Source organism: Malaclemys terrapin, chromosome 3, assembly GCF_027887155.1.
Source record: "Malaclemys terrapin pileata isolate rMalTer1 chromosome 3, rMalTer1.hap1, whole genome shotgun sequence".
In the NCBI taxonomy this organism is placed as follows: domain Eukaryota; kingdom Metazoa; phylum Chordata; order Testudines; family Emydidae; genus Malaclemys; species Malaclemys terrapin.
Window position 1 is genome coordinate 12,664,511 of NC_071507.1, and position 24,876 is coordinate 12,689,386.

The window sequence follows — 24,876 nt, forward strand, 5'->3', positions numbered from 1 at the left end:
TCAGCTCCAGCTGCTGGCTGCCCTTGAAGAACATCCTGGTGATTAAACTGGTATAGATCATTGTGGTCAGGTCCGAATACCAATGTGAGAGGCATAATCACTTGGCCAGTTATAGATTGAACAAAGGTATCACGTAAATGTTGAACAACAGTGACAGGATTAAGACCTGTAGGACTTGGCAGATCCTGCTGCCCATCCCTATTTTGAGTTCTTGGAAAAGATGGAGATATCCTCTGCCATGTCCCACAGAAGTCATCAGAACCTCCTGAGATATTTGAGGGCCACTGATAGACTGAGCTCTTAATATGGGTGTGTCTCCTCTGACCATCATTGCCTCTAGCACAGCTGTTGTTCTGGTAGCCAGCGACCGGCAAATCAAAACGTCCTCCTGTATTGCCCCTGCGTAAATGTACACACATACACCAGAAGATAAAGTAAGCCTGCCACGTCTGTGTATTCATCTAGCTGCAGAGCAAGGTACTGACTGCTAGTGACACGGTTCATTAATTGAGTTAGGATATCATTGGCCATGTCATAAATTCAACATGACACTGTTTGATAATGGTGCTAACTGAATTAATTTTGGGGCGTTCTTTCAAAGCATAGTGCTTACCATGTCTTTAGCTGCAGGTAGTATTCCTTCCTATGCTATGGTGTGAAGTTTTCTGACTTCACAGCTCTGTAACTCACTAAGTCTGATGCTTTCAGGGCCTTAATATTGTTGTCTGCGGCAGCAGGGTGCAAAACTTTGCAGCTCGCCATGAGCTGCACCTACATCCGCTCGAAAAATTCTGGTGGTGTGTCCTTGTGGTGTTTATATTTTGCTTCCAAGTGTAGAAAGAGATGGTTTTAGATTATTATTTGACAGGACTTCACCACATAACACACACTGTAGCTGAGGGTATTCACAGTCTCCAGTCCGAGTAGATCCCATTTCAATGTACTTTTCGTCATATTTATGTCTCTTTGATACCAGGGACAAAACAGGATCTATATCAATGTTTTACTTCACAGGGTGAGGTCCGCATGCTGTCAGTCACTGTCTGACCAGCGATTTCAGAAAGCGCATTGGTACTGGCAAGATAAATTTCATCACTTCGCTTCTCATCACTGAGATTTTGTGGTGTTAACACTACCTATTTTTAGCCATCAGTCTATATTTCATTGTTATATCCAGATGTAGTTGTGTGATGTATGCAACCAGAAAAAAAGTGAATAAGTTCTGAGCTCAGTTAGACTGGACAGTTGCTGGGCAACTGAATCCATACTGTATGGTGAGCAGAGGTGAAGGCTGGGTACATCAGCATCTCTGTATATTTGTTCTCATTGGTACATCTTGAAGTAAATTAACTACTGTATTTTATAAAACAAATTGCTACAGTTTTAAGCTTTGTCTGAGTACCCCTGGCTAGAAGAAGGCGGGGGAGGGAGTACCATGGAAAAGGCTGATGTTAAAAACCCTCTTCATGCTTTCTGTTCATGGAGGATTCTCCTTTATGCACAGATCTGGTCATGATGATTAGGCAAACATCTATGTATCTTCTCTCTTAAATCCAGGGCTGTTAATGACTCTTATATTCTGGGAAGCTTGCAACAAAACCCATCACATGTGTAGCTTCAGAATGTGATTTGAGTTAAATGATGATTGTTTTAGAAGTATAGTGATCGATCCAGCATCAGGAAGGCGTGAGACCGGTTTTTAATTTTTTTGCCTAAATAAAAGGCAGTAGAATTGCATGAAGAAGTCAAGGAGGAGTGGAGATCTTGAAATATATACACTTGCTGTTCCTATACAAATATATACTGTTGGTCTTGATAAAATCTGACAATGTCTGTGTGCAAATATATTAACAAGACTAATATTGGTATTTATAATAGTTTGATACAATGTGACAGATGCAAGTAAACTTATTTCTAGAACTGATTTGCCTTTGTAAGTTTCCAGCCTATTTTGTACTTTCTTTTCTAGTAAGTAAACAGTTTGACTTGGCCTTGATGTATTTAAGGAGAGGGCTGTGTAGCTGGTAAAAAAAAAAAAAAAAAAAAAAAAAAAAACTTGTCTTGAAATTAATTGTTCAAGTACTTTCCTCTCGACTCAGGGAAGATCATATTCCTCTATATCTCGCATGTGAGCAGAATGTTAGAGCTTATGTGATGTTGGGGAAAATACTTTCCATGCTGTTGTTTAGTCTGTTTTGAGATCTATGTGACTACTGTTCTCCAATGGACATCCCAGTAAAGCTGGAGAAATACATTTTGAAGAAACATGGTTTCAATTTTAGTGAACTGAAATGAGTGAATTGAATGAAAATGAATTTTAGATCACGTTTTTGACACAGCCGTGCCAGAAAATTTCTTGCAGCATTTTCTTCAATAAGATTTCTTCCCCCCCCCCTTTTTTTTAAAGAGAGATGTTCAGTGCAGCAGGATACAGTAAAAAATCAAAAACACCCCCAAAAATCTGAAGTGGGATGGGTTAAAGGCTGGCACATTCACAACACCTGTTCTAGTGCACTCTAATCACTAGATGTTTTGAGGAGGAGGGGGGGAAAAGGAAGAAGTTCTTGCAGGTTCCAAGCTGAACATCATATAAGTAAGCCAATGTCACATGTGCCGTTTTCTGTTTGTTTAGAGAAACGAAATCTAGTGGACATCTGTTTCTTCTTGCTCTGCCCATATTGCCCCTCTCTTTTGGCTCGCTCCTTACCTTCAAACATAAGCTGCTTGTCTTCGCTTTCAGGCTGTGCAGAGCATATTTCCACCTTACCTATCTTCTCTCATTCATTATCAAAAGGTCGGCTTGTGCCTCCAATTGTCCCATAATGCCAAACTCATCACCTACTTGCTAATTTTCCAGTAAGCATTATTGTGCTTTCTCCTGTGCTGCCCCTTGCACTGGGGAGGAACTCCCCATAAATATGAACAATCTCACTTCACTGTTCTTCAAATCTCTCCTTAAAACTCTTCTTTGCCATGATGCTTATAAAAAAACTTGACAATGACTAGGTGGCTGGAGTACTGAGACCACTGGCAACCATGCTAATCAGTGTTCTCTCACTGTTTCCTTATAGTCCCCTGTCTCCATCTGTTGTCTCTTGTCTTACGCATAGACTGTAAGCTCTTTGGTGCATGGGCAGTCTTCTGTTCTGTGTTTATACAGTGCCTAGCACTATAGGGTTCTGGTCTGTGGCTATGGCTTCTAGGTGCTACTAGGTGCTACAGTAACGTAAATAACTAACAATAATATTAGAAGACATAGCAGCTTTTGTGATGTATAGCTACATAATCTTTTAAGAGTGAGATAACTAGAAACAGTCATAAACATTGGAGAATAACTTTGCTACATAATTTCAGAAACTCCACTCTCCTTAAGCTTGTTGTTTCCACATAAATATTCAGGTTTTTGCTTTATCTTTTTGTGCAGCTGCTTTGTGTAAAGTCAGTTATTTCCCTAACCCTGCAAGTAACTGTCATCTGGGAAGAGAAGGTGTTTACTAGACTCTTCATTTTATGCTGCTCACATAAGTTGGGTTTTTTTTTTTTTGGGTCTATCCTTTTTTTAGGAGCTATATTTTATAGCTGAGCGACACATTGTATAACAAAAGGAAAAAGCATAATTGGCGAAATGTTGAAATTTGTGTTACACTTCAGGCAAATGAAGCCTTTTAACAATAGCCTACTAGCGTGCATGCTCTTCTTGCTTTGTTGGGCAAAACATAAAATTTGCGAACTGACAACAGGAATATGTTAAACTATCATTTAATTCTTTCATTTCTGTTAAGCTGTGCTGTCTAATTAACAAGATAAGTGTGCAGAACTTGACCCTGATGGACTCCCCTTCTGGGTGAGGAGAAAGAGAAACTCCTCTGTTTAACATGTTTGGTTCTCACAATCAACAGCACCTCTGTTTTGACAAACATTTAGAAAGGTACGCACTAATTACTTGCCAGGCAAGAAATAAAGTGCAGAAACAGGTTGGGAAGAATAAACTTCGATTATATTTTCTTCTCTCCCCATCCACACCCACCAAAAACAAACATCAAAACTTACTTGCAAGTGTCTTCAATTCTGCAAACTAGATGCTGGAAACAGGATTTATAAGTCCTTAGATCTACTACCCAGTTGTTCACCTCTCTTTCGTGGATATGGGGCCCACTTCAGTTCATCTGGTTGCCCCTTTGGCTGACCATTGGCCAAAATTCGGGGCCTTGCAGGTTAGTTTCTCATATGGAGGAGAAAACCATGTCATGGAGTCAGATTTTCCTACTTGGTTATCTAGTCTCTTGTCTTTCCTGGCCAGTGGTTGGAACTAACAGCACCCAGGGACTTCAATTTTCTCCCTCCCACAAGGAGTTTCAGGTAAAGAATCCTTGCCCGTCCCAAGAATTAGCTATTCTGCACATCAGCTCCTTTCCAGGGGATCTCAGACTCTGAGCCAAACGCATTCTGCTTCCTTCCATATACCCCACACACACGAGTTTTTTGACTGCTTAATTCAAGGCTTTGTTACAGCTCCCACCCCCTAAGTTTGACACCTAGGAAACCAGTTAGATGCACATACTTTTGCTCTGAACTGCATGTGCTTTCTAGGTGGGGCTCTTGGCCTCCAGGAAGTCTGCAATCCCTCTCCATCCATGTTCCTTACGTGTGTGTGTGTGTGTGTGTGTACAATCAGAGAATGCATCCATTCCTCTTCAAATGGAGCATGTTCAGTCATGTAAAATATCGCCTTTTAATATAACTGTCAAACTTTTGAAGGAAGGAAAAAAAATTTTTTTTGGGAGGGACTCCGAGATGGAAAGACAGATGCTCTACTGCAGAGGTGGGCAAATTATGGCCCGCGGGACCCTCCTGCCCGACCCCTGAGCTCCTGCCCCGGGAGGCTAGTCCCTGACCCCTCCCTTGCCCCGCAGCCTCAGCTCGCCCTGGTGCAATGCTCTGGGCGGCAGGGTTGTGAGCTCTTGCCGGGCAGCACAACTGCAGACCCGTGGCCTGGCTCCAACTGGGCGGTGCGGCTGCCTGTCCTGGCGCTCCAGGCAGCATGGTAAGGGAGCAGGGGGGGTTGGTGTGGCTAGGGGTCAGGGCGGTCAGAGGGTGGAAAACGGGGGCGTTGAATGGGGATAGGAGTCCCCAGGGGTAAGTCAGGAAGGAGAAGGGGGTTGGATGGGCAGTCAGGGGCAGAGGGTCCAGGGGCGATCAGGGAGAAGGGGTGGTTGGATGGGGCAATCGTCCCGGGGCGGGGTGGGAGGGGAGAGGCAGTCAAGAATGAGAGCAGGGGTTGGATGGGGTGGTGGGGGGGCAGTCAGAAGCAAGGGTTCTGGGGGCAGCGAGGGGACAGGGAGGAAGGGGTGGTTGGATGGGGCAGTCGTCCCGGGGGGTGGTGGGAGGGGAGGGGCAGTCAAGAATGAGAGCAGGGGTTGGATGGGGTGGCAGGGGGCAGTCAGAGGCAGGGGTTCTGGGGGCTGTCAGAGGACATGGAAGAGGGGGGGCCCCTACATACAATTTTGGAAACACGATGCAGCCCTCAGGCCAAAAAGTTTGCCCACCCCTGCTCTACAGTGTGTAATCCCCACTTCAGGCTTTTATATTTTGAAACTATATGTAACGTAGAACTTCTGTCTGACGGGAGAGGGGCAGCAGTTCTCCAGTAAATGGTGTTGTGTGTCAGGACTATTGCTAATACACTAAAAATGTCATGTTTTGATGGTTGTCAACATCTCTTTTTTAGCAGACAATTCCAATGTTGTCCTGCTTTCTATATAATCACCAGCTTTAAGTTTTTAAAAGCCTTTCTTAGTTTTTCTTCCTCTATTAAAAAGTTACTTTATTTTTCTTAATTTGGTATTTGGCATCTGGTATTTGGCTAAAGTTTCAGTTGAAAATGTCTTTTAGTGGGCAGTATATCTGTTAGACATTTTAAAATCACAAATAGGGTCCGTCCTCTCCCCCCTCCACATCATGGGATCGGCTTAAAAATCATGAGGGTTTTTTTTTTTTTCCACCAGTATACACTTTTTTGGTTCTTATTTACCTTGTGAGTATTGAGGCTGTGGTCTTTTACTGGGGCTTGGATTCCTTCACTGGGGTGTGCTCAGACCCTGGTCTGAAGAACTTCACTGGGGTTTGCTGGGGTCTGGGACTCTTCACTGGGGTCTCTTACTAGAATGTGTTGGGTTTCTCACTAGGCTCTGGAGTTCTGCATTGGGGCAGGATGGACTCCCCTTTTTGAGCAGCTGCCTTCTCTCAAGTGTGGCGAACCAGCAGGTACTAGTCAGCAGCTGCTGAAGCAACATCTATTTCCTTAGTTGCTGCCAGGCAGGGAATGGACTTGTCAAGAGCCTCTCCTGCAGCTACCTAAAAGTAGGGGCTCCAGTTCTGGCAGTACTTCATTTGCCGGCAGCTGATGGGGAAAGCAGTTGCCTTCTGTTGATCTTAGGCAGCTGAACAGCTGCAGTTTTGCACCACTGGCTCTGATTGAAAATAATACAAAGTGAGCACTGTACACTTTATCTGTTTTGTAATTGAAATCAATATATTTGAAAACGTAGGGGGGGGAAAAAGTAGAAAAAATCCAAAAAGATTTAATAAACAATAGAATACCAATTGAAATTTAACAGTGCAATTAATCATGATAAATTTGAGTTAATTGCTGTTAATCGACAGCCCTAGTAAACTCCTTTCTCCTTTTCCAAAGGTAGTAATGAAAATAATTAGACAAATTTAACAACTGTGAGGGCCTCATTCAGTGTTCAGTAAGGAATTACCAAGTATAATAATACATAATTAAAAAAAAAATCAAAAACTGAAAAAATTTCACAAACCAGTTTAGGTTGCTAAGTTGTTACTATCTTGCAGCAATTATAGTAATAAGTAGAGAGAGGGCTTCTATCTGGTGAAGATCTGGCCTGCTTTCTCCCAGGAGCTGGTGTGTTGACTCCCAAGGAGCAGAGTGAATCTCGAATCTTTTAAAGAAAGCAAGGCTTCTTGAGTATACACAATGAACAGATCACAACACTGAAATGAGAGGTCCTCCTTCAGTATTGGCAAAGATGTTTTTCAACGTTTTCAAATATATTGATTTCAATTACAAAACAGAAAACAAAGTGTACGGTGGTCACTTTATATTTTTTATTACAAATATTAACACTGTAAAAATGATAAAAAAAATAGTATTTTTCAATTCACCTCATACAAATATTGTAGTGCAATCTCTTTATTGTGAAAGTGCAACTTACAAATGTAGGTTTTTTGTTAGGTTGTTTTGTTTTTGAGTGGAGTTACATAAAACTTTACAGGCTACAAGTCCACTCAGTCCTACTTCTTGTTCACTCAATCTCTAAGAGAAGCAAGTTTTGTTTACATTTACGGGAGATACTGCTGCCTGCTTCTTAATTACAAAGTCACCTGAAAGTGAGAACAGGCATTCTGCAGAAAAACATCCAAAAACATTTAATAAAATCTATTGTTTAACAGTGCAATTAATCATGATTAATTTTTTAAATCGCTTGAGAGCCCTAGTGTTTACAGATTTGGTAACTAGCTATGAAGACAAAGGAAGATAAGCTTTAAACAGCAACTGCTGCTGCTCAAGGTCCATCTCTAGAGGATGGAAGTAGGGATGTTTCAGTAATAGAGCAAGAAATAACTTCATTACACTTGAATGGTAAATCTTTCACTGATTTGATTTAATTAACATAATATATACACACACATTGTTATTTTGTATAATAGCATGAAATAAGAGAACCTGTTGGCCTATTCTTACTGAGCTCTAGAGAATATTTTATTTCAGTATGCCAGATTCCATATCTTGAAGACAACATACCTTTCTCACTGGCATAAGGAGTCTAGCACTAGGTTGGTCAACTGCTAGGGATTCTGGCTAAGTGGTTCTCCGGTTGAACAAACTGCTGCTTGCAGACAGTGACAATTAGCGCACTAAAAGCAGAAACAAAGATGAGATGGAAGGGAGCAGTTTGTGGCAACAGGGCTTGATTCTGTGGAGTCTTAGCTGAAGTTTCTGCAAGTGACTTACATGTGTGTAGTTTGACACCTTTTCTCAAGGTAAGCAGGAATTATGTACATCTTGTAAATTGGTTATAGAAGTAGAAAATACCCCGAGACTGTCCTCAATCCTCCTTCATTAGGAAACTAACTACAAAGCCCCAAAGTCTAATGCTGGGCAAAGGAGCAACAACACTTATAATGGGTAATATTTAACAGGAGGAAATGAATAGACTTATTGTCTTTGTCATCTTCTTGTTGAGTACTTTGAGGTCTGAATGAGACTTACCGTTTTCCAAGTTTTTTCATTGCTGTTAAACATCCTTCTGTGCAAAGGCGATAAGTGAAAAAGCTGTAACATTATCTTTTGTAAAAGCACAAAAGCCTTATTGAACAGGTGAATTTGTTGAAAACTGAACTAAGGCATTACTATTCCTGCAGATAAAATAAAATTCTTTAAGGTTTAAATATGAATAACTATTTCCTTTAAAATGCTTTTTTTCTTACATAACTCTTAAGTCCAGAAAAAGAGATCAGCTTGTAAGACCAACGTGTTGTGGTTGAGTTTTCCTGTTAACTTACCAAAAAAAGGCTGTTCATTGAGACAACGGTGTTCAGCCAAGTGGTAACAGGCTAGTTCACTGCTAAAGTACCTGGCACTCAAATAAAAATAGAAAAGATTAATTAATATGTCCTGCTGTTACCTATTTCAAGCACCAGTTCGTTATGTTTTGTGAAGCATAGCCAGGAAAAAAAAAATTAAAAGCCATTGGTGGGATGATTATTTTCTTGTGAATAGCTCTGTGTGCTAGACAAATGATGAAGTGTAATTTCATTTTCCTTCTAGGATGCTATTAATGTCAGTTTCATAATTTATAAATTGTGATCCAGTGATAGGCTCCTGCAGCATGTAGGATAGTTGAACTGTAGGGAATAGTGAGACACTTAAAACAGCCTTTCAGGGGTTGATAAGCAGAGCATTAAATGACTGACAAAGCTCCTGCCACTGACACAAACTTGCCCCGTGTAACTTCAAGTCATTCTTTATTTGGCTCACTAGGAAATTCAAAATTAGGTATGTTTCTTACTGCTAATAGCCGTATAGAACCGTGCAGGACTTCTTTTTCCTTCAGTTCAGAAGCTAGTGACGACAGAAGTGAATTGCTGTATTTTTTTTTTTTTCATTGCTGGTTCTCTTCATTCAGTTTTTTTAACAGTGAAGGGGCTAGACATTAAGTTCTGTGGACCTACTGTATTAATTTCCAGTCAAGTATTTTGTTTTAAGATTCCCATGTGCATCAAATTAATTATCTTTAGCGAGTTTCCTGCTAGTGTACAGTATCTTGAGCCAGAACTCACAATGTTATTTAGAAGTTTGCAGTGAAGCCAAAGAATAAGTCAATTTTTTAAAAAACCTGTTGGTAATATGGGTGTGACCCTAAATTTTATTTACTGGTCCCTGTCACTTGCTACAGATCAATCACCTAAATTAATATCCTTGTTATATGACTGTTATCAGCAACCAACTCCAGTGGGTACTGGTTACAACTTACTTTGCAAAAGAAAGCACAAAATTTGTCTTTATAATAGGAAAATAGTTAAATATTTCAGATTATCATCAGTCTGATATTCAACCTATTGATACCTCTGTATGGATTTTCTTGGGTTTGAGTAAGACCTTGAACAGTGTCCGGATGACAATGTGATAATAGCCCTAGGAACAAAACCCGCAATTGAAAACAAGTTAGTTGATGACAAATGTACAGATGAATTAAATCTGTGTTGGTGGCTTAAATTTATGCAAAAATGTCATATTGACATACTTTGCGGTATCTCTTTTCCTGGAAGTGGCATTGATACAATCAGATCTGTGCACTACCAGTGTGAGTGAACACTATGTAGCATTACATTTATGTAATATTTTAGTTGTCTTAAATGCATTACTACTTAATATAGTTTAGTGTAAAAGGTGGAGCAGTAGTGACACCTATAGGTTGTCTCATTTTTTTTGGTTGCTTATGACTGACAGAGCCATACCTAGGCATTTTAGCACCCGGGGCAAGTAAGCATATATGTGCCCCATAGAGGCAACGTGTGTTTGTGGGGGATACATGGGGTCACGTACCCCGCCCAGATTGCTTCCTTCCATTTAGCACAGAGGTTTTCAAACTATGGGGACACGCCTCACGGTTTGAAAACCATCGTCTACTGTTAGGAGCCAGTGGATCAGAAGCTGGAGGGAGCTGCCCAGCCCCCTCAGGCTTCTGGCGCTCTGCTGTGGGAGCTGGGGTGCTGGCTTACTGGCTGGAAGCCCTCCCTGCCCTGAGCCAAGCCTTCTCTGCATAGTTGGGTCTCCAGGCAGGGCGGGGAGCTCGGAGCTGTGCCCCGATAGGCTCTTCTCTCCCTTGAAGGAGACTGGCGCCAGCACACGATGCCCAGCAGAACCCAATTGCCAGCAGCAGAGCTGCAAGAGCCTTGGGGAGCATCTCATGGCAGGGGCCAACTCCATGGGACATCACAGCTGGCACCGGACTCCTTCAGGGGAGAGGCAATAGTGTGACTGGGCATACCATGGAGTGTGAAGAGGCAACCCAGCTTGGGGAGCAGGGCAGGGAGGGCTGCCCTGCAGCCAGGCAGCACCTTTGCTCCCACAGCATGGAGAGCCAGGGGCCCGAGTAGGCTGGGTGATTCCCACTAGCTTCCAATCAACTGGCACCTCCCGGTTCAGGTTTGGAAGAAGTATAGACTTCGCAAAAATTTTGCCTTTGGGACATGCTCAAAATAGCTTGTTAGATACTTTAGTTGTTTTCTCAATATGCTATACTGCACACACACACACACACACACTTTCATAAAGCACTTTGAGAACCAAACATGAATGATCATTTTGTATATTGAAAACATTAAGAAACCAATAGCATGCAAGAGTCCTAATGCCGTCACTTGCTGTTCCCACTAGACAACACTGTCTTCACCAAGCCAAGGATATAATATAGGAATGCTGATCCCTCAGCATTCTGTTGTCCAGCAAATAGTTGTATAACCTACTGGCAAAGTAGGTGTTGCCCACCTCTAGGGGGTTGGGCTCGCACAGGATATCAGCTAGTGGCATTCCTTAAGTTTGAAAACATCAGTGGAAAATAATCAGCTGTTTTGTAACTCTCCAGAATTATTTTAGACTCTATCTTTAAAGGGAAGACTTCAAAGGAGCATGTCGCTGCTTTAGATGAGTTGAAGAGCTTTTCTGAATCATCTCGTAGATCTCAACCCAGCCCCTACTGCCTCAAACTGTCACTTAATACAATTCCTCACAATGCTGAATCATAAAGCAACCATCTGTGTTAGCTAATGGGCGTCGAATTCTATCCCAGCTGCTTTCCTTTAAAGAGTCAGAAGCAGTTATCCTCAGGAGAACAAGTAAACCTAGTGGGGCAGTGCTGCTCCATTGCCAGTCACCAGGCCACCAGCATCACGAGCACCATGATCCCATCAACACAATTGACAACACACCCTCACCTCAGTCAGGAAATTCTGCTGCCTGGGTAGCATACTTTCCAGCAATGCCAGGTTGTATGATGAGATCATTCAGTACCTGGCAGAGGCCAGTTTGGCATTTGGCAGGCTCCCCCACAGGCTCTGGAGGAAGTGTGGAGTCTGCCACAGAATTAAAATAAAAATCTATTCTGCTGTTGTACTCGCCTCACTCCTCTATGGCTGTGAGACAGGGATGCTCTACCAACATCACATCAAGCAGCTGGAGAGCTTCCAACTTCGCTGCCGAAGATCCATGTGCAACATCAAGTGGCAGGACAGGATCCCCAACACTGAAGTCCATGGGAGGTGGCAAATCTCTGGCATCGAGAGCATGCTCATCCGCGCTCAATTTTACTGTGTTGGACGTGTGTACTGAAAGCCGTGCTGTACAGCCAGCTGAGCACACGAATGCATTTTAAGGTCGACACATCTTTAGACACCTTGAAGGCCAACCTCAAAGAAGTCAAGATAGACCTTAGAACCCGGAAGCTTGTTGCAGATGGAGAGGTCTGTGCCATGAGGCCATGCCCACTTTTAAGGAGCGGTATGTGAAGTCTCTGCAGGAGAAGAGAGCATATCTTAAGGCCAGTGCCTCAAACCTTTTTCCCAACAATGACTACACTTGAAAGATATGCAGTCACGTTTGCAGATCCAGGATCGGATTTGCTTCCCACGTGAGAATCCATGGAAACAAACCCAGAACTCGCATCCATGCTAGCTGAATGCTCATCCACTGAAGTGACGGGAGAATCCAACAGTCATTGATCAAAAGTGGAGATTGTGATCTAGGGACTTTGGGATGAACGTTGGGAAGGGAGATAGCTATGTGCGTTGAAAAATGGATTTAGATAATGGCTGGATGTATGGCTCTTGAACAAATACCAGCACCATCCATCCCCTAAGTGCTTGCCAGAGTTTTGCATTGATGTCAACAAATTCTGATCTTTGTTCTTACAAATGTTTATGGCTCTAGATGGTGGTTCTCCCAAAGCTCAAATAAGCAAAGAGTTGCTTTGTCTTCAGACTGAAGCTCATGCTCTAAAGCAGAGTTAATGAGATTTTTTCGGCTACCTGCACAGTAGAAGAAATATATCAACTCTTCAAGCACAAATCAAAGCAAAACTAAGTACTATAAGGATTGGTAAATAGGTTGAAAGGAAAGTGTGCCAAATGTGCCAGAATCTTACACATTTCTCTCATTACTCCCACTAAATCTTCCCTTTTAGCTTTTCTTTTTGTAATGAAGGATTTCATTTCATTAAGGTTTGAAAATGCCTTGTCATTAAATTGTCAGTTTGACAGTTCAGTTTCACTTGTGACTTGATGTGGACTTGAGTCCCAGCCCAGAGAGGAGTGACTACTATAATAAGCTAGAAAAATTACTCTGAAAATGTCATTTTAGTACTGTAATTATGACGCAGACTCCCACAGTACAGGAATGAACATAAGTCATGTTTTAACTAGTAAACCAAACATAATGTATGTACTGATAAATTACTGACTGATCTGGCAGCTGCCTTTTATACTCTAAAACTGAGATGAGCTGGCAACCTATATAATCAGAAGGCACAATGAGTTCCCCCCTTCTACTTTAAGTTTACAAAAAATGTTTAAACCATAAGTGTGTAAAACCTAATGGGTGTGTAGTCTCTTGCCCTCAGTGATTTAGACCATTTGGACTGTATCTGGTTGCCATCTGCAGTTTTAGGGTTATTCACGATCGTTGCCCATCAACAGCTCAAGCACCTTGGGCCCTACAGATAGGGGCTGGCTCCAGGAGGTGTTGCCTCTTCCTGAAAGAGCCCAGTGCCGGCTGGCAAGAGTGCACTGGGGCACGGCTTGGATCTGTGCTACCCGCCCTGTCTGGGGAGCGCCCAGCCATGCAGAGGTGGTCCAGCTTGGGGAAACAGGGCAAGGAGCGCTGCCAGGCAGCCAGCCAACACCCCAGCTCCCATAGTGCAGAAAGCTAGGGACCTGAGCACGCCATGTGGCTCCCACCAGCTTCTGATCTGTTGGTTCCTGGCAAGAGGCAACAGCTTTCAAACTGTGAGGTACATCGCCATGGTTTGAAAACCTCTGCTAAATGGAAGGCAGAAATCTGGGGGTGGGGGCCTGTGACTCCATGTGTCCCCCCCCCCCCCCACTGTTTTGTGCCCTGGGCGGCTGGTCCACTTGCCCCACACTGGTTATGCCCTGATGTAATGATGGGGTTATAGGTGTCTGGGCTAATTGTATGACCCTTGCAAATCATTCATTTAAGGTTTTTTTTTTTTTTTTTTTTTTTTTTTATATGATGGACTTGTTTAGGTTTTTCTTAGGGTTTCTTTTTATCTTTGTTTGCTTCTTACCTAAAGGTTCATGTAGCTGCTCGAGTAGCTTCAGTAACTAATGCTGCAATTAAGATTCCCCTCATTCTCCCACCTCCTTCCCCTGTGTGTGTGTGTGTGTGTGTGTGATCTGTTGCTTTTTGTGCCATGGCTGTTACCAAATAGACGTACATGAAAAAACATTCTAAAAATGTTTACATACAGAGTTTTTTCTCTAAGTGTTCAAATATGGAATCATAAAAATGTAGAGCTGGAAAGGACTTCCAGAGATCAAGTCCAGACCCTGTGTTTAGGTTTACTTGGTCCTACCTCGACCATCTCTGACAGTTTTTTGTCCAACCTTTTATTAAAAACCTCCAGTGATGGGGATTTCACAACTTCCCTTGGAAGCCTGTTCCAAAACTTGACTTCCCTTATAGTTACAAAGTTTTTTCCCTAATAGCTAACCTAAATCTCCCTTGTCACAAATTAAGCCCATTTTACTACTTGTCCTACTTTTGATGGACCGGAACAGTTGATCACCATCCTCTTTACAACAGCCCTTAACATATTTGAAAACGGTTCTTAGGTCCCTGCTTAGTCCTTTGTGTGTGTGTGTGTGTGTGTGTGAGAAGATTAAATATCCCCTGTATTTTTAACTTTTCCTCATGGGTCAGGTTCTCTAAACCTTGCATTGTTTTTGATGCTGTCCTCTCCAATATGTCCAAATTTTTCCTAAAAAAAAAAAAATGTGGCATCCAGAATTGAACCCAATACTCCAGTGGAGGCTTCACCAGTGCTGAGTAGAGTGAGACAATTACCTCCAATGTCTGTCTTATGACACTCCTGTTAATACACCTCAGAATGACATTAGCCTTTTTCTCGTCTACATGGTTGACTCCTAATCCATTTTGTGATCCCACTGTAACCCCAAGACTATTTTTAGCAGCACTACCACCTAGCCAGTTATTACCAATTTTGTAGTTGTGCATTTGATTATTTTTTTCCTACCTAAGTGTAGTACTTTGCATTTGTCTCTATTGAATTCCATTTTTTTGGATTGCAGACTAATTCTCCAATTGTTAAGGTCATTTTGAATTCTAATCCTGTTCTCTAAGTGCTTTCAACTCCTCACAGCTTGCTGTCATTTGCAGATTTCATAAGCATATTCTCCACTCCATTATCTAAGTCATTAATGAAAATATTGATTAGTATGGGATCCAGGAGAACCCCCTGAGGGACCCTGCTAGAAACACCCTCCCAGTTTGACAGCGAACCATAGATAACTATCTTTAAGTAAAAAGAACAGGAGTACTTGTGGCACCTTAGAGACTAACAAATTTATTAGAGCATAAGCTTTCGTGGACTGAAGAAGTGGGCTGTAGTCCACGAAAGCTTCTGCTCTAATAAATTTTAGTCTCTAAGGTGCCACAAGTACTCCTGTTCTTTTTGCGGATACAGACTAACACGGCTGCTACTCTGAAACCTATCTTTGAGTATGGTTTTTCAACCAATTATGCATCCACCTCTCAGTAATCTCATCACCTTTCCTTTTTGGGACTGTAAAGCCTTATTAAAATTAAAATATTTCCTCTACTGCTCCCACTGCCCCTCACCCCAATCCACTAGGTCAGTAGCCCTGTCAAAGAAGGAAATTAGGTTGGTTTGGCTTGATTTGTTTTTGACAAATTCCTTCTGGCTATTCTGTTTAACCCTATTATCCTTTAGGTGCTTACAAATTGATCAATAATTTATTGGTGTTTAAGGGGCTTTGTTTTTAAGCAAAAACTTCCAAAACATAAATTAGTGTAACTGGTACAGTAGTTTTCAAGTGCTTGTGTCCCTTTTTGGGCTATCAGTGCCCTCTAGGGGTAAAACTGAAAATTGTCATAACTACTAATTTTCTCAAGAATAACCACATAGTTAAGGTTAAGATTTTGTCAGTTATTTTTAGTAAAAGTCACCGACAGGTCCGGGGTAATAAACAAAAATTGACTTTTCAGTGACTTTTACTGAAAATAATGAGGAGAGAGAGGGCGGGAGGGGGAGGAATGACACCTGGATCCCCATAAGGGTGGAGAGGGGGCTGACAGTCCCAGCCCCATCGCCCCAGGGTGGGGGGAACAGTTCCGGCTCCAGCCCCTGCCAAGGCTGCAGAATGGGAACACACAAGAGTGGCTCCAGCTGCCGGGGGGTGGGCACACAGATAATAATTAGATATTATGTTAAGCTGACAATGGTAGTGTAATAGGAATCCTTTATTGAATCTTGTCTCCATGTTTTAAACTTCTAATGCAAGATATTACAATTGTTCATATTCTGATCATTCATAACTTCCCCTTTTTTTTTGGTTTGCAGATGAAAAAACTAAGGAAGCTTTGCAGGTGAAGAAAAGTCTGAGTGAGAAGGTTTCTCTCTACAGAGGTGACATTACATTGCTTGAGATTGATGCTATAGTTAATGCAGGTAAGTAATCTTTTAATGTGGTTATATTTAGAAACTTGCAGTATTTACAGTTCTGGGGAAAAAAAGATGTATAACATGACTACATTCTGTGGAAACCATAACACGTAGAAACTGCTGCTCGTAAAGTTTGCAATCTGTGTACAGCAGATAATTTCATTCTGTGCCATTATTGTTAAGACTTTTGTAAAAGCACAAACTGTATATTGGGTGTACGATATAAGATCACTCATCTCTATTTTTTTCTTAATTTGGAGAATTTGCACTTTGTGGCAAAACACTAAAATTAGATGTTCGAGATTAGACTACTGTAATATGATGTACCTGAGGCTGAAGAATGCAGCAGGTGATTTATTTTAAAAGTATTTCACTGAGAGATGAGAATCTTGGGAACTGCATTAATTTCTTACTGGCTTTTATGTATGTCTTAAAGTTTTGGTGTTAACATGTAAAGTCCTGAATGGCTTGCTTGAGAGACGGTCTATTTCCCTATACTGTACTGCCAGGTTGCATTCAACAGAGACTCTGGAGCTGTTTTGAGAGAGGGAGCTGCTGGCAACACATTCTCCATGAAAGAAGGCCCCATTATTTAGGCATTCATTCCCCTCCATGGTAGGAAATAGCCAGAATGTCTTGACCTTTGGTGGCCTTTGTACTGTGCCAACAATTTGTTTAGGCATTTGGAGAGAGTTGTGGAACTATTTTTCACAGAGGAGTATCTTTGTTATTGGGTGTAACAGATGTAATTTAAGAGTGCCGAGTTACTTGGAAGTTGTTCTTGTGGTATTGTCTATTTAAATATTGCAAGGATACACAGAGCCCAACAAAAGTTTTCGTATTGTATAAAGAAATAAAATTAGGGGTTTGTTTTGTTTGTTTGTTAGCATTAAGTCTTTTTTAAAATTTAACCTCACAAAAAATTTTGTGGGAGCTGGTTGGAGTATCGTAAAGATTTGAAACCACTGATATGGAAGGAGCTAAATGAAAGAAGAATGTATGTATTCAAGGTACTGAATAACTATAAAATACTTAGGCAAATAGTTATGACAAAGTGTGAATTATACTGAATGGCAAAGTGTTAAATTTTAGTAGACTATTTTAAATAGATAGTGTCTGTGGAAAACATGCTGCTGTTTCTCAATGCTGTTGCTTACATAGAGTTTATAAAATCGTGAGGGGAGGGGAAGAATCATTTCTGGTTTATTTCTTTCCAGATCCCAATCTGTAGTGTTACTCCAAGTATCGCAGCTAAATGCAAGGTGGAACAATTGCTAAACAATCTGTTTAATTGTCAGGTTAATTCCTAAACTAGCAGAATTTCATTAGAATTTGACTCTATGGGGGGAAAAAAAATCCTTGAAACCATGTTGCACTAAACTTTGCAATTGTTAGTTGAGCTGTAAATACACAATTTTTTTTTTTAAATCTTGTATTTTACTATTGAAGCCATGGGTGGCGGGTGAAGCTTCCCCTTGGGGAGGCTAGCCCGCTGCTCTCAGCCCCCCCGCATGGCCCCAGCCAGGGTGGACAGGAGTAGGTGCTGAGAGCTCAGTCAGGGTTGTGGGGCGCGGTAAGGGGACAGGACTGAGAGCTCAGGACTGCAGCAGAGCCCCTCCTCTGCCCCATTCCGCCCCCACTCGCTTCTTTCTGCCCCCACGGCCCCGAGATGGGAAAAGCTCTGTGCCCCTGCCAGGGCCGCAGCAGGAAGCCAGAGCTCCTCCAGCCACAGGGCCATGGCAGGGGGAGATGTTTCCAGGAGTCCCAAATTGGCCAATGCCCTTGGACACAGGCCCCATGGGCCTGTGTCACTGCCCCGTTCCTCCCCCAGCAGCATGAGGCTGGCAGAGGCGTAGGCTCCCCAAGCCTCCATTACTCACTGCCCGTGGTTAAAGCAACATTAATGGCCCCTTGTTATTTAGGACCTGTAAGTTTATCTTAATGCAACAAAACCTTCTGTTCATTATCTTGCTCTGTCTCTGTTATATTTAGAAGTAGGTAACCTGGAGGGAAGCTGTTTTCCAAGTATTAACCTACTTCCTTCACACAGGCACAAGATGATATACTATGGCTTTCTGTTTGTATCTTACTTGGTCTTTACTGAAACACTCAGAACAACTGAGTAGTGCTTGAAAAGGAAGCTGCCATATATGGTGTTTTTTGTTCTTATAAATTTGTATCTCTCTTGCTTGGAGACAAGACTGCAGCTGGCTGAAATTTTGACTGTTTTTCATAAAGGCCTTTATTTTTGGGGAAAAATTTTTTTTGCAACTTTTAAATTTTCTGTTTTTCAATTAAATTGAATAAGTATTTAGGTTTTTCTTTATTTTTTGGCTGATCGGTTTTCCTCCTCCCACACCTTTCCCCCTCTTCCTTGCCTTCCATGCCCCCTTTTTGTTATAGAGGAGAGGGGAAATGAGACTGGTTGACTGGTGTGGATGAAAGAAACAGGAGGGGGAACAGAAGAAATGAGAGAAACTTTAAACCAAAATTATTTTGAATAAAAGAAAAATGACTTCCTTTTGAAACCTGCAGAATGAAAATGAATTGGCAATTTTGATTTTGTTTTGTGAATCTTTTTTGTTTTTGATTTTGTGTTTTTGTTTGTTTGTTTGTTTGTTTGTTTTTGTTTTCCAGAAAGGTCTTCTAAAGACCCAGTCTACTCCTATCATTTTCCTTCCCAAAACTTATGATTATTTCTAATCTGAGAAACTGCAACATGATTACAATCTGAAAGATAAAGTATTACACTCAACCATTGCCAATAAAAATATAAGAAAACTGTCATAGTAATGAAAAGGAGATGTGAAAATCTTTCTCCCTGGATAATACTTCACTAGCAATTACCAGGGCTTTGTATATTCTCTGGCCATAGATTTTTGGAAAGTGATTTTGCAGTAAATTCTAAACTTTGTCAGTTTAAAAAAAAAAAAAAAGTTTCTAACCCTTATGATTGCAGTAAAAAGCTTCTCTTTTCTACTTATTCACATTTAAATAATTTGAGGCCTGGAGAAAATGCCTTAGAGTGAGAGACAAAGAGCTCTCTATCTGTTGAGTTTATCAAAAAGAAGATTGAGGTGACTTAATTAGTATATAAGTTCCTTCATGATCATGGAGAAGTAAGACCACCTCTGAAGGGCTCTTTAATCTAGTGGAGAAAAGCATAACAAGAAGCTATTGCTGGAAGCTGAAGCCAGACCAATACAAATTAAAAATAAGGCACAGATTTTTAACAGTGGGGTAATTAACCATTGGAACAAACTACCAAGGATTGTCTTTCTTGATGCCTTCAGATGAAGACTGATGCCTTTCTGGAAGCTGTGTTATCCAAACACAAGCTGTACTTTAGGGTTATAGGGTTCAGAATAACTGGATGGATGAAATTTAATGGTCTATGATATAGAGGAGGTCAGAGTAAATGATCTAACTGTCCCTTCAGGCCATAGATACTATGAATCTATAAGAAGGTGCAGCTTTGCTGTCCTGAGACTGTAGGCAGTCTGAAAATGTTTGGAAGCTGTATACTGTTCTGTTTAATCTTAATGGTTTTAGCTCTGAAACCTAATAAGTTTTAAAACTTCACTGCTGATTATAACAAGCAACGATATCCAGGTGATGTCCCACAGTTCCAAATTTTCTTCCTCTTCTCCCCACGTATCAAGTCTTCTTTACACATTTCTCAATAGCAAATTTTTTTTTGCAAAATATTTTGCAAATTCAAAACTGGAACTGAAAGGAGAGCATAAAATAAACTGAATTAATACAATTTATTTGTTTTGTTTTTTTTCACATTTATTTTATTGAAAACCTTAATTTTTTTTTTATTTCAATTAAGCTGCCACAGAGTTTCCACTCTGCTGCCACTGCTTGGAAATAAAACCTAATATATTTGGTGACAGGGAATGTGGAAACAGCTTGGTGAAGCAATAGGAACCCCTTTAGTAGTGTCACTCGCTTGCTTTTTGTTGAGAACTCTCCTTAAGACTAATTGGAGAAAATTTTTAAATATCACTCAATTGTTGAAGTAGCTCTGACTGATACTGGCCATATGGCCAATTGCCTGTAGCTTTGTAGAGTTGCTGGAGAATGTATGCAGCCAGTAAGGGCTGTCAGCTTGTCTCACCCCACCATCTAGTCTATGTGGCCTCCAGTTTTGCAGTGGGCTGAGCACCTTGACCCTTGATCCTTCAAAGCATTAAGCACATGTTTTACTTTAAGCACCAGTAGTCCCTGTGAAGTGAAGCATGTGCTGTTTGCTGGATTGGGGGCAAAATGCTCAGCATCTTTCAAGATCAAGCCTTTTATCTCTGTGAGCAGAATGTAGGGTTACCATTCGTCCGGATTTACCCGGACATGTCCTCCTTTTGTGTGCTAAAAATAGCGTCCGGGGGGAATTTGTAAAGCACTCACAATGTCCGGGATTTCCTCCTCCCCCGGCAGAGCGAGCGGCTGGGAGGGCTGCAGGAAAGTCCCGGGCTGGACTCCGGAGCAGCTTCCTCCTCCCACCCCCCCTCCCTGCATTCTGAGCCAGCCAGCAGCTCCTCCTCCTGCAGCCCGGTCCCGCAGCCCTGTGCAGGGCCAGGGACCGGGTTTTGTGTTGTGCTGGGGAGCTCAGCCATGTGTCCGGCTGGCACAGAGCCCAACACCCTGTTCTGAGCAGCAGGGTAAGGGGGGGCAGGAGAAGGGACAGGGAGGTTCTGGAGGGGGCAGTCAAGAAACGGGGGGGGGGCTTTTGGAGGGGAGTGGAGAAAGTTTTGGGCAGTCAGGGTACAGGTAGGGGGTAGGGTCCTGGGGGGCAGTTGGGGGGGTCTTAGGAGGGGGCAGTTAGGGGACAAGGAACAGGGAGTCTTAGGTAGGGGGTGGGGTTCTGGAGGGCAGTTAGGAGCAGGGGTCCCAGGAGGGGGCAGTCAGGGGACAAGGAGCGGGGGGTAGGGGGCTGGGAGTTCTGGGGGGGAGCTGTCAGGGGGCAGGAGTGGGGAGAGGGATCGGAGCAGTCAGGGGACAGGGAGCAGAGGGGTTTAGATGGGTTGGGAGTTCTGGGGGGGCTGTCAGGGGGCAGGAGTGTGGAGAGGGATCGGAGCAGTCAGGGGACAGGGAGCAGAGGGGTTTAGATGGGTTGGGAGTTCTGGGGGGGGCTGTCAGGGGGTGGGGAGTGGTTGGATGGGGCGTGGGAGTCCCAGGGGTCTGTCTGGGGGTGGGGGTGTGGATAAGGGTTGGGGCAGTCAGGGGACAAGAGGCAAGGAGGCTTAGATAGGGAGTGGAGTCCCGGGGGGCAGTTAGGGGCAGGGGTCCCAGGAGGGGGCAGTCAGGGGACAAGGAACGGGGGGAGGGTTGGGGGTTCTGGGGGGGCGGGAAGTGGGAGGGGCAGGGGCGGGGCTAGGGCGGGGCTCCTCCCGTCCTCTTTTTTGCTTGTTGAAATATGGTAACCCTACAGAATGTAAACTTGATCCCTTCCTCACTCCATGTATGTAAGAGTCCCTGCCTGCGTCTCCTTCCTTTCTGCCCCCTCATCTGAAAATAGGAGCGTTTTAAAATAGAGCCACAACACAGAGAAGCATTTCCAGCCATTTCCTCTGTGAACTCAGTGCAGCCCTTTCTGATCCATTGGTGGAATTACAAGCAGTGGCAAAGTGACTGTATTCAAAGGGTGGTGATTTAGCATCCAATCACAGCATGTGCTTTTAAGAATGTGTTCAGAAAAATCTGAGTTTTTTTTTCCCCAGATCACTTTCCCAATGAAGTTCAGGGAAAAAAATGTTTTTTATATTCATTTACACAAAAGTTCTAAGTTTTAAGTGATTAAGTCAAAATTTCTTTGTGCATGGACATGGGGGAACTGTAGGTTTTATCACTTTTTCTAGTTTACAGATTAAAGGTTTTTAATCACATATAGTAGAACCTCAGAGTTATGAACACCGGGGTTATGAACTGACAGGTAAACCACACACCTCATTTGGAACCAGAAGTATGCAATCAGGCATCAGCAGAGACCAAAAAGAAAAAAAGGCAAATACAGTACAGTATGGGTGTTAAGTGTGAACTACTAGGGGGGAAAAAAAAATTTGACAAGGTAAGGAAACTATTTCTATGCTTGTTTCATTTAAATGAAGGTGGTTAAAAGCAGCATTTTTCTTCTGCATAGTAAAGTTTCAAACCTGTGGTAAATCAAAAGTTTGCAGCAAACATTGAAAGAATAACCATAACATTTTGTTCAGAGTTATGAATAACCTCCATTCCCGAAGTGTTTATAACTCCGAGGTTCTACTGTACATGGACTTTTGTTTTTTAATGTAAATGTAATCACAAAAGATGTTACGAGTGTTCAAAAGTGTTCTAACATGCTTTTGGCTGCAAAAAACTTCAATATAAACAGAAACAACAAAGAGTCTGGTGGCACCTTAAAGACTAACAGATTTATTTGGGCATAAGCTTTCGTGAGTAAAAACCTCACTTCTTCGGATGCAGTGAGGTTTTTACTCACGAAAGCTTATGCCCAAATAAATCTGTTAGTCTTTAAGGTGCCACCAGACTCTTAGTCTGTATCTACAAAAACAACAAACACGGCTACCCCCTGATACTTGACAATATAAACAGATACTCAGTTTAACCTTAGTAAACAAGGAAATCTGTTCTCACTCTCAGTATCTCTATTTGAGTTCTCTTGTGTATATCTACTTTTATATGTTCCATTGTTCATTAAAGGATTTACAAAAGTTGATGAGGCTACAAAATCAAATTAACCATTTGAATACTGTCCAACATATGAGTTACTCAAGGCAAAACTCAACAACAAGTTGTACTGATGTTCATGAAGTGCCAGCCCTAAAAAACACTACTGAAAACAGGAATGAGAATGTTGTGCTGTCATTTACCTGTACTGTTGAGTTTCCATATTGTATTTTCCTTACGTGTTCAGAGAGCAGAGTGATGAGTAGAACATCTAGGCTAGTTTATTCTTAAACTAATGTAAATGGCAGTAAATCTTGCACAGTGAACTACCAAACCCAAGAATAGCATTTTGCAGTCATGTTTCCTTCTTGAATTTCTGGCAAATAAATTAGATCACTTCAAAGTTGAAGTTATTCAGTGAAAATAACTTTCATTGCTTAACGTTAAATTAATGTTTCTTCACATTGTGTTGTAGAATTGTTTCATGTGCTTTTGTGCAATCAAAAGAGCCAGGTAGGAATTTTAGTCAACACTGGCGATTGAGCAGAGGCTTCCCTTTGTGGACACAGCGGCAAAATGAGGACAGACACATGCCTGGAATTAAGCGGCAGGCCCCAACTTTTATTAAACTGTAACACAAGGGAGAGCCACTGTTCCCTATCTCCATACTCTGCTATACCAGGCATTTAATTGGTTACAGTGTTGCCAACCCAGGGATGGGCAAACCTTTTGGCCCAAGGGCCACATCTGGGTGGGGAAATTGCATGCAGGGCCATGAATGTAGGGCTGGGGCAGGGGGTTGGGGTATGGGAGGGGGTGCGGTGTGCAGGAAGGGGCTCAGGGCAAGGGGCTGGGGGGCAGGAGGGATGTGGGGCGTACAAGGGGGCTCAGGGCAGGGGCTTGGGGTGCCGGGAGGGGTGCGAGAGTGGGCTCAGGGCACAGGGTTGGAGTGCAGGAGGGACTTGGGGTGCAGGCTCCAGCGCAGCGCCGCTTACCTTGAGTGGTTCTGGGTGGCAACGGTGCACAGCCTGCCTGCCTGCCCTGGCCCTGTGCCATGTCATGCCACTCTTCTCCTGGCAGCATCCAGCACCACGTCCCTGTGACCCGAGGGGGAGGGTGACGGCAGAGGGCTGCAGTTCCTTGTTCCCGGCCAATGGGAGCTGCGGGGGGCGGTTCCTGCAGGCAAGGGCAGTGCGCTGAGCCTTCTGCTCCCTCCTGCCCCCCAGGGGCCACAAGGACATGGTGCTGGCTGCTTCCGTGGGCTGGATCCAAAGCCCTGACGGGTCGTAGTTTGCCCACCCTTGATATAACCCATAACTGGCACCAAACTGTCTGAAATGGGCCCTCTTGATTATCACTGCAAAAGTTTTTTTTTCCTCCTGTTGATAATTACTCATTGTAATTAATTAGCCCCTTAGAGTTGGTAGGGCACCTCCCCCCTTTTCATGGGTGTGTGTGTGTGTGTGTGTCCGTACTCTATGTTCTATTCTATGCATCCGGTGAAGTGGGCTATAGCCTATGAAAGCTTATGCTCAAATAAATTTGTTAGCCTCTAAGGTGCCACAAGTACTCCTGTTCTTTTTGCGGATACAGACTAACAGGGCTGCTACTCTGAAACCTGCCCCATTAGTGAACTTCCAGGGTCCAAGAATATCTTGGTGGCCTTTCAATTGGAGGCAAACTGCTTTGCCCCTGACACCCAGCTGAGCTACAGTTGCAGTCCTACCTGCCCTCTTGTGGGCACAATGCAGTAGGTAGTGCCTGCACATTCAGATGTTGCATATACTTTCAGCAGCTTCTGAAACAAAAAAGCACAGGGGTTAATTTGTTTGGTCTTTTCCTTAGTGTGGAAGTAAGTTCTGTAATGCATTGATTTCCAATACCCTGTTGTCTGTACCTACCA

General features: G+C 42.7%; 1 protein-coding gene across 3 annotated transcripts in view; it reads left to right on the plus strand.

Annotated features, from left to right (window-relative positions):
- Nucleotides 1-24,876, plus strand: part of MACROD2 (mono-ADP ribosylhydrolase 2) — a 1,284,297-nt gene that overhangs the window by 35,361 nt on the left and 1,224,060 nt on the right. For all 3 annotated transcript variants that reach the window (XM_054021788.1, XM_054021790.1, XM_054021789.1), the window contains exon 3: nt 16,203-16,310. In XM_054021788.1, coding sequence (XP_053877763.1) covers nt 16,203-16,310 — 108 coding nt within the window. The remainder of the gene's footprint in view (nt 1-16,202; nt 16,311-24,876) is intronic.